Source organism: Lissotriton helveticus, chromosome 9 (genome assembly GCF_964261635.1).
Source record: "Lissotriton helveticus chromosome 9, aLisHel1.1, whole genome shotgun sequence".
Taxonomy (NCBI): domain Eukaryota; kingdom Metazoa; phylum Chordata; class Amphibia; order Caudata; family Salamandridae; genus Lissotriton; species Lissotriton helveticus.
In genome coordinates this window covers 242,598,397-242,614,861 of record NC_136070.1, presented here as the reverse complement: position 1 = coordinate 242,614,861, position 16,465 = coordinate 242,598,397, and the positions used below count along the sequence as shown (strand labels likewise).

At 42.9% G+C, this 16,465-nt stretch overlaps 1 protein-coding gene across 1 annotated transcript in view; it reads right to left on the bottom strand.

Moving 5' to 3' along the window:
• SPINT1 (serine peptidase inhibitor, Kunitz type 1) overlaps nt 1-16,465 on the bottom strand; it is a 194,101-nt gene that overhangs the window by 60,742 nt on the left and 116,894 nt on the right. The window contains exons 2-3 of the mRNA XM_078659825.1: nt 14,854-15,005; nt 271-406 (exon numbers count right to left, since the gene is read on the bottom strand). Of these exons, the coding sequence (XP_078515951.1) occupies nt 271-406; nt 14,854-15,005 (288 nt within the window). The remainder of the gene's footprint in view (nt 1-270; nt 407-14,853; nt 15,006-16,465) is intronic.

Sequence of the window (16,465 nt, the reverse complement as noted above, 5' to 3'; positions counted from 1 at the left end):
AGTGCACTGCAAAAAGCCAGAAAAGTATCGAAAGCATCACTGAAAAACAGACCCTATAACAGATAAGGTATAGTTGATATCCACTTGTTCATTAGAAAACAAACATGAAAGAAAATCATTTAGTGAACAAAAAATAAAGCAAACATTCAATACAGAACACAACTCGTATTACAATACAGAATTAAAAATAAATGCCATTCAGCTTGACTAAGCTGTGACTTGATTCCATATCAGGGCATAGACTTTAGACAGCCCATTTGGTGTACCCACCAGCAGTTTCTTCCACCGACAAGACTGTGATAGTCACTCTATCAGTGTCCGTATGCCCAGCCGTGTCGGTGACCGTAAGCTGGAAAACATACTGCCCCACTTGCAAGTTGGACAACTCTAGGTACTGCTCCTTCTTCTGTGAAACAAAAATAAAAGGAAAGAAACTATTAGAATATCAGTGGCACACCCCAGGGCATGCAGTACAAAAACATTCGTTCATGAACATATTTAAATTGAAAGTGAAAGAAGATTTAGAATTTGCATTTTATCCCTCTTAGAACTACAGCTTGTAAATTATGCTAATGGCTGTGCATAAAATAGTGAGAAACTGAAGACTGTCGGATTACCAAGGGGGTTTAAGCAGTCCAAGGCAAAACGGTGATATGCAGGTAAGGGCAATAAAGGACTAACATTTCAGAGAACAGAAGTCAATACTTTTTTTTCCAACGTCAGGTAGGCACCTTCAGCTTTACTGTTATTTAATATTTTACGTGCTCATTGTCAGAATCCCAATCACAGATACATTACAGGAGTTTTTAGTTTCATAAGAAGCAATCTATCTGTTTAAATGACTGGCATGTAAAATGCTCCTCCCCACGTTTGCTGGTATAGCCGTCAGTTCGCTATTCATGGATTGACACCATTTTCAACTAGGCACTATTGATAGTCCAATATTCCCCAAATGTTGCCTACATTAATTAACACGCTATTGACGTGACAGTGTGAACTTAATTGAATCCATGCCAGAAAACTGTGAAGCAACAAAAGAACACTTACATTAAACAATTCAGCAGTGTCATGTTATGATATCAATCAATCAAGTCACTTGTATAGCGCACTATATACCCGTGTGTGTCAAGGCGCTGCGGGGGGTGCTGCTACTGATCGTAGAGCCAGGTCTTAAGGAGTTTTCTGAAGGCCAGTAGGTCTGTGGTCTGCCGTAGGTTGGTGGGGAGGGTGTTCCAGGTCTTGGCGGCGAGGTGGGAGAAGGATATGCCGCCGGTGGTCGTTCTTCGGATGCGAGGAACTGTGGCAAGGGCGAGGCCAGCGGAGCGAAGCTGGCGGGTGGGGGTGTAGAAGCCGAGTCGTCTGTTGAGGTAAGCTGGGCCGGTGTTGTGCAGAGCTTAGTGCGCGTTGAGGAGGAGCTTGAAGGTTATCCTCTTGTTGAAGGGGAGCCAGTGCAGGTCTCTCAGGTGGGGTGTGATGTGACTACGGCGGGGGATGTTGAGGATCAGGCGTGCCGAGGCGTTCTGGATGCGTTGCAGCCGTCTCAGGAGCCTGGCCGATGTTCCTGCGTATTGGGCGTTTCCGTAGTCCAGCCTGCTGGTGACGAGGGCCTGGGTGACAGTTTTTCTTGTTTCGGTGGGGATCCACTTGAAGATCCTGCGGAGCATTCGGAGGGTGTTGAAGCAGGAAGAGGAGACGGCGTTGACCTGTTTAGTCATGGAGATGGAGAAGTCGAGGACGACCCCTAGATTGCCTGCGTGGAGGGTCGGTGTTGGAGCTGTTCCCAGGGTCGTCGGCCACCAGGAGTCATCCCAGGCTGAGGGGGTGGGGCCGAGGGTGAGGACCTCCGTCTTGTATGAGTTCGGCTTCAGTCGGCTATTCCTCATCCATTCGGCGACACCCTTCATTCCTTCATGGAGGTTGGTTTTGGCGGTGAGAGGATCTTTAGTGAAGGAGAGGATCAGCTGGGTGTCGTCGGCGTAGGAGATGATGTTGAAGTTGTGCTGTTGGGCGACACGGGCGAGGGGTGCCATGTAGATGTTGAACAACGTCGGGCTGAGGGATGAGCCCTGGGGTACGCCGCAGATGATCTCGGTGGCCTTGCAGCGGAAGGGGGGGGGCGGACGCTCTGAGTTCTGCCGGAGAGGAAGGATGCAGTCCAGTCCAGGGCCTTCTCTTGGATTCCGGCGTCGTAGAGGCGTGTTTGTAGTGTGCGGTGGCAGACCGTGTCAAAGGCGGCTGACAGGTCCAGGAGGATGAGGGCCGCTGTTTCTCCGTTGTCAAGCAGGGTCCTGATGTCATCGGTGACTGCGATGAGGGCAGTATGCATCATGAAAGCACATGCCTGGATGAGGAAATAATATATTCAAGTAGTAAAGGTTGATTATCAATAATCATGGGGGGGATGGTATTTAAGAGTGACTCATGCCTTTTATGTCACATTCAGGAATTCGGGAACTCTGGATGTGGACCAACAGGTACAGGTTGTGTCCCACTGCCAAGCCGGTTTGACTTAGGGGAACAAAGCTTGTCCCAAGCAGCATCTAGAGGCTTTTTGCATATGTTCCGTTCTCTTCTCTATGCAGTGCCATGCTTTCCACTGGCCTAAATTTCAACACACAGAGCAGCCATCTTTTGAGTGATTGGTTGGGGAGGGCAGTCGTAGATTTCTAAAGTGTTACAATTACCCTCTTCGCTAATACCAAAGATAAATCTAGGAATTTAGTACCTACCTTTTTAGGTCTCGTTAGCGAACGCAGCGCATGCGCTGCTTCGCCTTGCGAGATCCTATTGCTGCCGCTTTCGGTCCCGAAGGGAGACAGGAGGTGGCACACGCGGACAGGAGATGTGCACGCGTACAGACAGGAGATGTGCACTCCGTACGCGTGCACATCTTCTGTCCCCAGAGGATGGCAGCGCGCGCATTGGGCGCTTTCAGTTTCCATCCCCCCTGTCGGCTCCACGGAGCCAGTTTGTTTTCAACTTATTAGCTCTAATACTTTTTTCTGCCTCCCTGAAACCCCGTGAACCGGCTACTCCCTGTGATTAAAAGGTCCCCAGGTCTCCGTGCTGTGCATAAACTGCAACCAAATACCCTGTAAAATATGCATCAAGTAGAAATTAAAAATAAATCATATTTTTCCAATGCTTAGGCATTGTTATAGAATTCAGTACTGTCGCAAAAGCAGGGTAAGTCTATTTTGTTGCACTACTGTTTTGCTTGTTGAGAAAACCTAACCCTGTATTCCTGTTGCCTTAAATATTAACACTTCCCTGCACGCGTATTCCACAGTGAGCACAGATTGATTTCATAATCGCATTTGGAGATCGTTTTTATACTACCCTAAGTTGTTCATTAGCATTATTATGCATGCTATATTTTATGATTCCCATAGGCATGGAGGCCATTTTTATTTGATGTGGTACATCTGTAAATTTACCGCATCTCATAGTGAAGCATAGTCTCACTTTCAATGCTGGCACGCAGAAATGTGATGAAAGGCATATAGGGACTTCAGCAGTGTGGAGTGGACAGATACAGGCAGACAGCAGAGTGGACAGATACAGGCAGGAAGAACCGAATAGGCGCTGAGTGCGTAGATACAGGCATAGAGGAGAGCGCAGAGACAAGCAGACAGAAAGGTGTGTGCACAGACAGGCAGATACAGGGGAGTCGGCAGATTGCGCAGATACAGGCAAGCGGAGAAGAGTGCGCAGATACAGGCAAGCCAAGGAAATTGAGCAGATACAGGGAGGGAGAGTAGAGTGCTCAGATACTCATAGGCAGAGGAGATTGCGCAGATACAGGCAGAGCAGAGTAGCAGTTACTGAAAGGCTATACTGGCATGCAGAGACGAGGAGAGGGTCAGGCAGACTGGACGAATACACAGACAGACCGGAGGAACAGGCAAGCAAAGCGGGGCCTGACACCAGCACCAGCAGAACCAAGTGTGGGGCGCGGGCACAACAGGCAGGGTAAAACCGTGAATAATTTGCAAGACTGATCAGAACGTCAAAACAGACAAGGGAAACTGGAAGTGAGACAACTGGGCTGAAACCTTGCTATCATCCAGGGCCCCTAAATATTTCACAGCGAGCCCGGACCGGAAGCACTGAGGGGAGATGTTTCTGTGTCTAGTATAGTCAGAGAGGACCGGGTTGAAGGCAAGCCAGGATCTCTAAAATGTGGGACAAGCACACCCATGCATGCACGCGCACACACATGCGGACGCGGACTGCCAAGGAGACTCGTTTATGTGGCGTGACATCTCTCCTCGTGGTCCGACTCTTGGGACCTCAGAGCAAGGGACCTGGATAAAACGGGCCACATTTCTGCATCTTAAATGTAGAGCTTTATGAACCCCACTCCAATGTATACAAGCTAAGTGACAGAACACCAGACAGATGGGGCATGGGTGCTGGCAACTCTGGGGGAAAAAGGGGTGGGGAGGTACAACAGGCGGCGGAAAGTGGGGGGGGGGGGGTATTGGCATCTCTGGCAGCAGACACCAAACTAGTGCCTTGGTTGGTATAATGCACTGGGAGCCACCCATCTATCCATGGACTTGAAGCTTCTGGCACATTTATGACATGTGGGTTATGACAAAGAGAGAGGTGAAAGTGCTTATCTCCCGTTTGTCTGCAGTCCACTCGTTTGAGGAACAAGCATTTGAAATGCACTAGGTCTCGCATTTACGTGAGTTTAAGCTATTGGCATTGAAAATGACAATGCCTTTTATTTACATTTTAAAAACCAAAACATAAATAAAAATAATCATTTACAATGCCAATAGCTCAAACTCAAGTAAATGCGAGACCTATTGCAGTGCAAATGCTTGTTGGATTTCGGTCATGGTAACAGACCAAATGAAAAACGGCGGGCGGGTCAATACCTCTTCAAACAGCAACTGTCAACCTATCTGTGCCACCTTCCCAGAAATTCCTCAGACACTGTACATCTTGGCAAGCAATAGTATGTATGCCAGAAGTCCCCAAGAGCCTAGGCAAGTCCACAAGTGGGATCACTGGGCGTCCTCTGTAGGTCTCTTCACAAGATTCACTGAGTGGTTTGCCGGAGCATGGTTTGTGCCCAGTGAATCAGGCCCTTCTCAATAATCAAGTTGTTTAAAAGGCCCTTGAGGAGCTCCTGGGTTTGGTTTCTAGTGTCAAGTGCATGAGCCCTATATGCTCATCTCGTCCCAACTGCAATTGCGAAGAAAGATGGTATAGTTCTAAGTCCCTAGGCTGCATTCATACACTGACACAGTGCAGAATGATGTATATCAGTCAGTACTGCTGTAGAAGTGAGATATCTTATCTGTCTCACTGGTGCAGGGACACCCTTTTTCCTCATTTAGTGGACCCTTTGTCTACGGGTCCACTAAATGAGAATAGACACTGCAGTGGAACAAAACACAAGTTTATTGTATCTCATGAGATGGCTCCATCACACAGACACAACAAGTGCCTGAGAGGGAACAAACTAAAACAGTTTCAAACCTGCCTTTTATACATTTTGGGTACCAAGAGAATTCACCAAAAACTCTTGTGTCATGGTTACGTCACACTTTACATAACCCTCTTATGGCATTTTTACATAACGCTTACACAACCCCTTACACAACGCTTACATGCTGAACTGTGGAATCCTGATAAACCCCTACCCACGTCACTTTCATAGATAGGCATGGGAGGTTACAGGTGTTGGTGGGCTAACAGATTAGACATCTGTGCACTTTGTCCTTTCGGCAGGAAAGGACTCCTTACAGTGGCATGCAAGTATTATCAGTACAACCAGCTTTCAGTGAACACGTAATTTCTGACTTTATAAAAGTCCCCGCAGAAACACAAAAATGGGGGCTGGTACACAAAATGGGAGAGGAGTAGAGGCTAACTTAACAGAATAAATTTGTTACCGTTCAACAGTCCCTCCTTTTAGCCTCTACTAAACACATGTTGTCTAATTAAATAATAAAAAATATATATTCCATATGCATAAAACTTCATGAGTACAGAAAGCATAAAAGAAAACATTAACATACTTAGTGATATAATCACCATGACCACCATATTCCTCCACTTCTAAATCTGATCCTTTTACCTGCGGGTTACCATCATCATCTGGATAACATGCTATATTTAGCTCTTTATTAAGACCTCCCTCATCAAAGCTAAAAATCTTACTAACATGTGCTGCCCATAAAACTCCAAACCAATCCGTGCAAGAGCCATTGTGGGAGAACGGGAGTGCTATGAGAGGCGTTCCCCCTTTTTCCTGGTGTGCAGGCAACAATCCACAAACCCAACAATCAAAAATATTAGGAATACTATGCGTATAGTGCAATATTTGAAAGTTCATTTGTAGGTGTTGGGCATACAAGTGTATGCATGGAAAATTTCACATGTAGGAACCAAGCTATTCCACAAATACTCGTAACACTAGATAAACTTGCTGCCAAATAAATGAATGTCCATTTATGTTTAGTCTCTCTCGACGCAGGGTGTTGAATATCCGAGCATTCTTCCTCCATGTTTGGCATCCAAAAATCAACAATGTTCTTTTTAAAAAATGTCTACAGTTTATGTCCAATGCATATATCAGTCAATGAATTTCAGAAAAAAAGAAAACATTTGAAACAATCAAACAGTATTTTCACTTCAATCAAAGTCCAAGCTAAAAAAGTCAAAACAAAAATCGTTGAAGACTTGCATTTCGATGATAACTATAGCAATGAAAAATCAGTGTAACAAGTACTTCAAGAAAGGTCATCCACAAGTTCATCTGCAACAGCCTGTAGCATCGTTAAATAGATTGTTTGTTTTTTTCCAAGAAATATTTCTGAGCCAACTGGTGGAAAGTTCAGATTCTATTTCCAACCCTGGGCAGAGCAAAGTAATACACACAAGGGTAGTATCAGCAGTTTTCTGCACCACAAATCTTCTTCTTTCCATTCAAAGATTCTTTTCTCTTCAGCTCTTGACAGTTCTCAGTTATTTATTTCAGCATTTCTTGACTCTTTGCTACCGGCTTGCCATCAGGGTGGTTCACACAGTTCAAACTTTACATTACAGTTTATTCAATGTGGCATTCTGTATTTTTTCAATGCAATCTGACCACTCAGGTGCTGAGAAAGTCTCACAGAGCACCATCAATCCTTTGCACATTTTCAATCAAAGCTTTTCACTTTTATTTTTACTGTGATCAGTTTCAGACGTTTCAGCTATGGGTGCAAATGATTTTTCAAGTGACCGATGCAGACATTTTGGATACCCTTTCAGCCAGCTTTTTCCTACCTCCACTCATAGGTCCACAGCACTAATGTTTTCCTTCAGAGGCTGCATCTGACTCATTCACCTCTTTGACAGCGCTTTCGTCTGAGTCAGTTTTCACTTTTTGCTTTTCCAGTGCAGTTTGCTTTAGTGCTGCTTCAGACTGTGTGTGTTCCCTTACAGCTTGACCGACCCTCTTCTGTTGACTTTTGACCACTGTTCGCATCTTTTCTGGAAGAGGAGCGGTTTTATCAGGGGGACACAGGACGGTAGTGTGTGAGAGGCATACACCCAATTTGGAAGTCCACCACATTTCACAACAGTCTTTGCCAGGATAATTTGGAACAGGCCTTTCCATTTCACAACATCTCTCAGATAAACGTTTTGGCACCAACCATTATGCAGATCTTGTGTAGCCGCTGCAATCTAGTGAGAAACTGCACGCTCCACATCAGCCAGACCTTCACAGCAATGACTAGTCTTTTCATCAGAGATTTTCACAAGTGCATTTGCATGTACATATTCAAGCCACATCAGTGTTGCTGAAACACAGCCTTTTGCAAAGTGTAACTCTGTGCTGTCTTTGTGTTGCTTTATTGTGCTTGAAACTTCAGGCAGATAGCTACAATCCAATCGTTGTCCAATCTGTTCTGCACATATCGTCTTTGAGACCTCATTATGATCTTATTTCAGAAAATCTGGCAATCTATACCTGGGCATCAGTTTTGCCATAACACATTTGCTACTATACAGTTGTCATTTTTCTTATATTCTGTTCTGATATAACCATGTTGTTTTGCTTATAAAATATTTGCTGGTACCTCTTTTAGTTCTTTACAAGTGTCAGCAATAAATAAACAGTATCTGTTTCAAATTTCAGTTTACCTTTGAAGATTCCATTGAATGTATATGCTAACAGGACACAATATTGCACAACTGAATCAGCATTTGTCTCTCCCACGACAATAATAACTCCCATTTGAGCAGTTATACCACATGTTGTGGTAAGGGCAATCACTTTCGAATTTTGGGCTGATGTAACTACTGAAAGCCATGAAGCTTTGCCAACATAATATACAGGGAGCACAGTGTGCGCTGCTCTTAATCTGTCATTGTTATCTTTCAAACCTGGACAATCTACAAAATGGACATTGTTGGGCTCAATCAGACGTTTGTCCTTAAAGTCTCCCAAAACAACTTTACAAAGAAGGCGTTATTTTCTCACTCTTTTTATGACTGACATTTACCATAGCTACTAAATTAAAGCAGCTGGGCATTTCTGTGACATTGGGGTCATGGGTCATTGGGAAATACGCTCCAGACCTTTGAACACATTCCTGTTTCTGAACAATCACTGATAGAGCGCAGCCCGCCCTCTCACTGCAAATTGGTGTACTTTCTTTTAAATAAACTTGCACTCCTAGTGCCGGGGCGCAACACTTTTTCTCTTTCAACTCTGGGAATGCTTTTGTGCAATTGTTGTCTAATGGAAGTGGATCAGACACATCCTTGTGGTTCAGCCTCAGTAAAGGCTTAGCCACTAGGGAAAGGTTTGGTAACCTCTCCCTACAGCAGCCAACCATGTAAAAAAAAAATCTGACTTCTTTCTGAATTTGAGGTGGATTAATCTGGTGAATTATTTCCACTCTCTCAAGTGACACCTTTCTAGCTCCTTTTCTGATTATGTGTCCCAGACATTCATCTTCTTTTTGACAGTATTCTCATGCAATAGCACTGTGACATGAAATTGACAAAAATCAATAACAATAAGCCATTCTTCAGCACATGGAATGTGAAAAAATATATTGGCTGGATTCAGTACCATAGGACAAACTAGAAAAATTATACTTCTACTTAACTGCATTATTCTGTTCTTTTCATTTAGTTTCTGTTGAACCTGTGATCAGAAAGTTACATAAACTTCCAATCAATTCCTTAACCCCTTCGACGCTTATGACGGAACGGTTCAGTCATCAGCGTCGGTTGGGCTGTGCTGATGACAGAACCGTTCCGTCACGACCACACCCATTTTTTGAACCTTCAGCACAGCGCGAAAATTCGCGCCGCGCTGAAGGTGACAAAAAATCCTTTACTCCGTTTATCTCCAATTATTAGTCAAATTTCTGCAACTGATGGTGTTCTTGAACACGTCATCGAGTTCTAATTTGAATAAAACATGTTATGCATGTTTTATTAATCTGACATCTTTCTCTGTGAACTCCCTTACTTCTGTGTTTATTATTTCTTTCAAATCATAATGTAATTTTTCAGCTGCCATTTCTGCTATGGCTGTCTCTTATTGGGCCATTTTAAAATGTACATCCTCATCAGGAATCTGATAATTAACATCATCTACTACTTTCTGGTGTGCACCACACTTTGCATTAACACTACCAAAGCGAGGGTTATTGTCGTCAGCAAATTTTAAACTAACTCTCCATGCGGTCTCCACAATTGTATGCAGTGTAGAAATAGCATAAGCTGCAGTCGTGGTGCCATCTGGTAGCTTAAAACAAGAGCCATCTACATTCAATTCACCCTGAGCATCAGGCAAGGGGCATGTCAGTCAGGTCCACTCGACCTTTTGTTTGTTCTTCAGTGGTAAAAATAAAGTCATGTATAGCACTGGACTGCTCAAAGGGCAATGGCAACAAAGTAGCTGGATTCAAGGTCAGGCAGCTTTTAAGTGTAATGTGTGGTGCTAACAAAATGAGTTCATATCCGGTAAGATGAGCACTCGTCAAATGTTGTGTCTTAGTTTGATTCAATAATACAGTGGGGAACAAAAACCGTCAATGTATGATCCAGTACAAGTCCTGCCGATTGTCTGATTGAAATGGTAGTTTCTGCCACGGCCTTCAGGCAACCAGGGAGTGCCCTGGCCATATGTACTTTTTTGCATTCAAAGTTTAACCATTCTCTTATCACTTTCTACACTCTTCTTGTGCTTTTAATTGTAATTCTTCAATTTTCTATACAAAAGTCTGTTCTTCAAATTTCTTCCTATCCTTTTCTTCTTTAATCTGTTTTTGTTAAATTTGTTTTCTCCATAAGCATACGGCATCAAACATACTCTGCCTACTTTTTCTCTTAAAGAGCTGCTCTTCTACATATTGCAATTTATCTAAATCAAAGGTACCATTTAAGTAGCCACTGGAATCTGCCTTCATATATTTGTTCCACAATATGCTAAACAGTATGGAAGAAATACCATATTTAATGTACATTTTATAATTCAGAATGCCTTCTAGAGGCACTGGCTGTCTTTCTTCCAAAGTTCTATTTGTGTTGCAACAACAACAGAATGCACGAAGTGTGTTCAAAACAGGCATGTTTACCAAATACTTCTTAACAATAGCGTTAAAAGACTCTTATACCAAAATCAAAAGATGAGAAAAAATTCTCACATTACTTGTCAAAGACCTTTGCAAAGGCCTTTTTACTAACACAAAACCCAAAAAAGACCACCAATTCGACCGTACCTGATCGCACGCCTCCAACTCGCACCTTCTGATCCTCTGATCAATAGATCACCTCCAAAATGCCCACCGAAGAGCCCCAGTTGAGAAACACAGCTGCCACGAAGGTCAGGTCGATAAGCTGAAAATCACCTTGGCCGCGAGAGCAAGTCTCAGTCTGCGGGGCGCCCCTTAGTGTTTCTATCCTGTCGAAACGACCTCCTTCTGGTCCAGCTGTGTCCTTTAATGGGGCCCCACGTTGGGCACCAATTGTAGAAGTTAGATATCTTATCTGTCTCACTGGTGCAGGGACACCCTTTGTCTATGGGTACACTAAATGAGGATAGACACTGGAGTGGAACAAAACACAAGTTTATTATATCTCATGAGATGGTTCCGTCATACAGACACTACAAGTGCCTGAGAGGGAACGAACTAAAACAGTTTCAAACCTGCCTTTTATACATTTTGGGTACCATAGGAATCCACCAAAACCCCTTTGTCATGGTTACATCACACTTTACATAACCCTCTTATTGCATTTTTACATAATGCTTACACAACCCCTTACACAATGCTTACATGCTGAACTGTGGAATCCTGATAAACCACTACCCACGTCACTTTCATAGATAGCCCACCAATGCCAGTAAATTCCCTTGCCTAACAGATTAGACATCTGTGCACTTTGGCCCTTCGGCAGGGCAGGACTCCTTACTGTGGCCCGCAAGAATTATCAGTACAACCAGCTTTCAGTGAACACGTAACTTCTGACTTTCGAAAGTCCCCGCAGAAACAGAAAATGGGGGCTGGTAGACAAAATGGAAGAGGAGTAGAGGCTAACTTAACAGAATACATTTTTTACCATTCAACACCACCGATTAATTTTGTCAATACTTTGTCCAGGTCCTTGAATATACTCTATGGTATCAGGATTGGCAAGTTTAAAAAGTGATGTATTTACCATAAGAGCATTATCATCTTAAAAACGGCAAAGAGCCTGGCACTGCAAGGTGCAAAGTGGGAAGGAACAATCTGTTGCTAATAGTTGCACTATCAATCTACATCTTGTTTATTTCTTGTGCTACTAAGTAGGCTTCTTGAAGAAAAGCTGCCTGCACCTAAGGTATGATTGAACCTTAAAATGTTTTGTGATTGCACTCATTCTCCACACATTCCATATAATCAGATTGTATCTGTGTTGAGTTGTTTCCACTACTAACCACCAGCTACCACGCTGTAGCCACACACAGAACTTTGCATTCTAGATCCCACATCATAAAAACAATATTGCCTCTATGTTGACTCTTGTATTTGTTGCAGTATGGGCCAAACAATTATGCCTTTACATCCCATTACAAAGTCCCCACTCTGTATTCCCAAAGGTGAGAAGTAATAATGCTCCATTCAGCAATTACAAAGATTAAGTCAGCTCCTCAACACAGGAAGTATGCACTGTGAGTAGGCGTGTAGAACAAATGGGGCTCTTCCATATTGGTTGCTCTGTTGCATTCCCCTTTGGTATCTGTCTGGAACGAACTCCTCCAGTATATCACCCAGTCCGCGACTGCAAGAGTGGAGTCCGTTGCAGTCTACAGAATATTAGGATTTCAGTTTTCAAAGATCATCAGTGATCTCATTGTGACATGGGATGGCCTTTCACTTCCTTCTTGCGAGTGGTCTGTTCCAGATTATGGGCCACATTAGTGAGTTGTGAAGTCGAATGCGATAGCAGGTGATATTTTAGTTAGTAGCGAACCTGAGGATGCTAAGACTGCTTAGTTTTTTTACTGCTTCGTTTTTTACTCCTGCTAGTCTTCTCGTCTGTCCTTTGCACCCTTGTTGTTTCGGTTTTCTTTTCCTGGCATTTCAACTATGGTGCAGTACTTAATTTTCTTCTTGCTAGATTCCCCTATGTTCAAGTCATTCTGCCACCACCTTAGTATCTTGTGAAGAAGACTAATCTGTGGCCATTATCTTAAACTTGGCAGGAAATCGCAGCATGGATCTCATATTTGTAGCTCACAGCTGCCTGTTGACTTTCAAAAAAGAACCACAGCTCTGCTAGGTCACAATTCTGTAGTCCAGAAAAATCCAGACTGCATTTAGTAAGACTGTGGGAATTTCACAGAATAATATCCTTGGCATGGCAATGCAGGAGCTGGGCTTCAACCTGTATAGAAGGCGCCCCTACAAGGACTTTTCACAGGGACTCTGTGTGCCCTCTTAGTAGAGGAAACATCTATTGGGCTCTTTGGTACACCCTCTTTTTTCTAACCACTCTTCCAGGAAAGGTAATGGCATTGCCTTCTAGAATGTCTGATAGACCCAGTATGCATATGAGCAGCCCGCAGCATCTTCTGCCCTATATTCAAGGTATTGGATCCTTTTGGTGCGTTCCAGTACTCTAATTTTCAGACTGTCTTCAGTGTGTTTTAGCTGTTGGAACTCCCTTGTTTGACGTAGACCTATTGAGAGAAGACCACAAGATATTGACCAATAGGGTCATACCAACGGAGGAGCAAAAATGGATATGGCAATCATTGACGTAGACCTATTGAGAGAAAACCACAAGAAATTGGCCAATAGGGTCACACAATGATTGCCATATCCATTTTTGCTCCTTCGTTGGTATGACCCTATTGGTCAATTTATTTTGGTCTTCTCCCAGTTGGTCTATTCCAATGATTGGCATATCGATGTTTGCTCCTACGATTTCCTGGGTGGCTTTGACTGCTTTTAGTATATTGTCCAATTCGTCAGGTTCATTGCAGTTAAGATTTGCCCCTAGCTCCCTATCTGCACCACTTACAGACATCTGAAGGCCTGTGATTCGAAGTGGGAGGGCAAGGATAGCCATTGTTTGATCATAGGACTTTATCAATGCTTCAGACCGGTTTTTATAAGAGTTCCTACCTCCTTTCCTCTTTCACCCCTTATTAGTGGAAAACAGTTGAAGAAAAGTGGGAGAGGGGTAAGTATCCAAGTTTATTGTTAGCTACTGGCTTCTTTTACTACCCCCGTTCAGATACAGGTGTTACCTTCCACTTGCTTTCTCCTTGTGCAATGGGGTATACTGACCTTCATTTTTATATCAATGCTGTAGTTATCAGGGCGACAGATTCACAGGTTTGTTAACTTTGCTCTTTATTCTTTGCAAATTCACCTTTTCTTATTTATGCACTTAGTTTTGTTATTATAAGTAATATGCACTTTCAGTGTTATCAAGGAGATATTTCTCTTACAAACTATTTATTATAAAGTCTGTTACCCTCTACACGTCATAGGTTTTATTAAAGTGGTCTTCGCCTCCAGTTGACACTGCAAAGGGAAGAAAGGGAGTCAGTCCAGGCTGGAAACGTATCTTTCCATAACGAGGGGGAAAATTACTCCTGCAAGGTTCTTAGCTCACTCCCTCCCTTGCTGGAATCCTCAACTAACCTTCATCTCGGTCAGAGAGATCCGGGTGCTCAAGTAGTCTCTCTTTCAGCATCACAAGCTCTTGTGTCTCCAGTCCTAGCTGGGGCCCAGCATTTTTCACCTGCGACGCTGCAGTGCGAGTACCTTTAGCACAGAGTGAGAGGGAAGCGACTGCTATATTGTGCCAGGCAGCAAATTTCACATGGGCTGGTCTCGGCTCGTTTTTCGTGTGTCAGTGGGGTCTGCCTGCTGCTGATTTTCCATCCCTCTTCTACAGTGCAGTGGGATGTCTCAGATCACTGTGCCAGATATGAAATTTAAATCCACCAAATGCCGGTATGATGAAGGATTTAGGGGGCGGGCTGAAGAGCTCAGAAAAACATATGTTACTCCATTGAGGGGCCTGCCACGTCCATCATGTATAGCATAAAAACTAACAAAAGAATGCCTACATCCTTAGCCATGCAAACAGTGATAGTAGCTCTGCTTCATCATCCTCAGTTTATCACTTTTTTATTAGGAAAAGCCCAGAAGAACATTAAAGCAGGGCAAACTTTAACGAAAGCGCTGGTCTTGCAACAGAACTGGCACGGCGGTAGACAAACTGCCTCTCCATTCTGACTCCACCCTACCCAGTGATGAGTGGAATAACCATAGTCTTGATAGGTACAGTCCTCTGAGCATCATTCACTAGTGTCACTGTACTCACCACCATCTCCACAGAGGATTCACCAGCGACCTGCTCCCATTCATAACTAACAATTCCTTCTTCATCCCAGCTGTCAATTCCACTCAGCGTTACGGGCTCCATGGGTTGGACCTTCATGTCCATTCCAGCTCGGGCAACAGGAACGTGGTCGCCTAAAGACAGAAACCAACAAGATGCTATTAGGTGTAAGAAAATATAATAGGTTGTGAAATATGTACTATTTCAGCAGTTCAGTATGAGCAGAAAAGTACACATCAATGGCCCCTAATTAGTGACCGGAAAACTATTAAAAAACAAAATATTTGCCCTTCAATTCCAACAACGTTATTAATAATGTCCAAAGCTTAAACGCATGCAATCTCTCTAGATTTCTAAAAACAGACCTTTTTTGCAATCTCAAATCTAACCAAGTATTTGTCTCTTAATTCCACTCAAAGAGCTGCATTGATGGAAAAAATAAGTATTGCTGAAAGGGGATTCAAGCACAGTATTGTGGTATTTCACTTGTCTTCCTTCACACTTCAAACGGGCAAGGAGATGCCAAAGCAGACTGCATTTCATTCACATATATGAAAAAACGACAACAAGCATTGTATTTACATAAGAGAGAAAAATTCATGAAAACACAAAGAAGATGATCAAGCATGTGAAGGATTTGCATTACATCACCAAAAAGCCATTGCCTCAAGTATAGCCCAACTAAAGACCTGAAACATTACATGCTCTGGAAAATAATTTGTAACACCTGAAGGAATGCACCAAGTATAATCCATGAACCGGTTTTATTGTCAAATAAAAAACAAATTCTGAATAAAAAGATTACAAAAACAAAATTAAAATAAATCTGTATTTAAGAAGCATAAATGTGCCTTCAAATGTATGAAAAAATACATACAAAATATTAAACAACATTCAAAGAAGATTGGTCTTGTAGTGACCCACTGGTTGATGATTTGGTTTGCACCTCAGGCGAGAGAGTGCCAAACCACTACCTCTTTACACAACAATGTGCACACTCCAAGTAAAGTATAATACCCTTGATCTTGACAAGTGCCATCTGTCTGGGTATTTGAGCACAAAAGCTTCTAATGAGTTTCATTTGGCGTTACAAAGACTACTCCCATTAGAGTCAATCTTGCTAGAACACTCTTCAGTATTGGAATTTGAATTAGTACTTCAACCCCAAAATGGGTACTTCTTCAACCAGCTATCTGGTACCGGAGTCCAAAAAAATAAATAAAAAGAAAAGGACCTTGAACAACCTCTGATGCTATGGTCTAACCACGCCCTCTAACTAAACCAAGAAAAGACCAAATTCCTATTCATTACCATGAACCCAAATAGCACTCCAACCTACTATGGGTTTCTGAACACTAATCTACGAGGGCCTCACCCAGAATTGTATAAACAATGCCGTTAATACTGGACTGAAACTCTCCCATTAAAGGCCTAAATGTTAACTACACACCACACATAGTCTTAATTACCTGGTATTAAAAGATGTCTGGACTGTTTTCCAAACTCTAAACTAGCATGAGATTGCTTTATTCACAAGCCAGCCGAAATTCAGCACAATACTCTACGGAAGCCAGTCCTGAATGAATTAATAAAT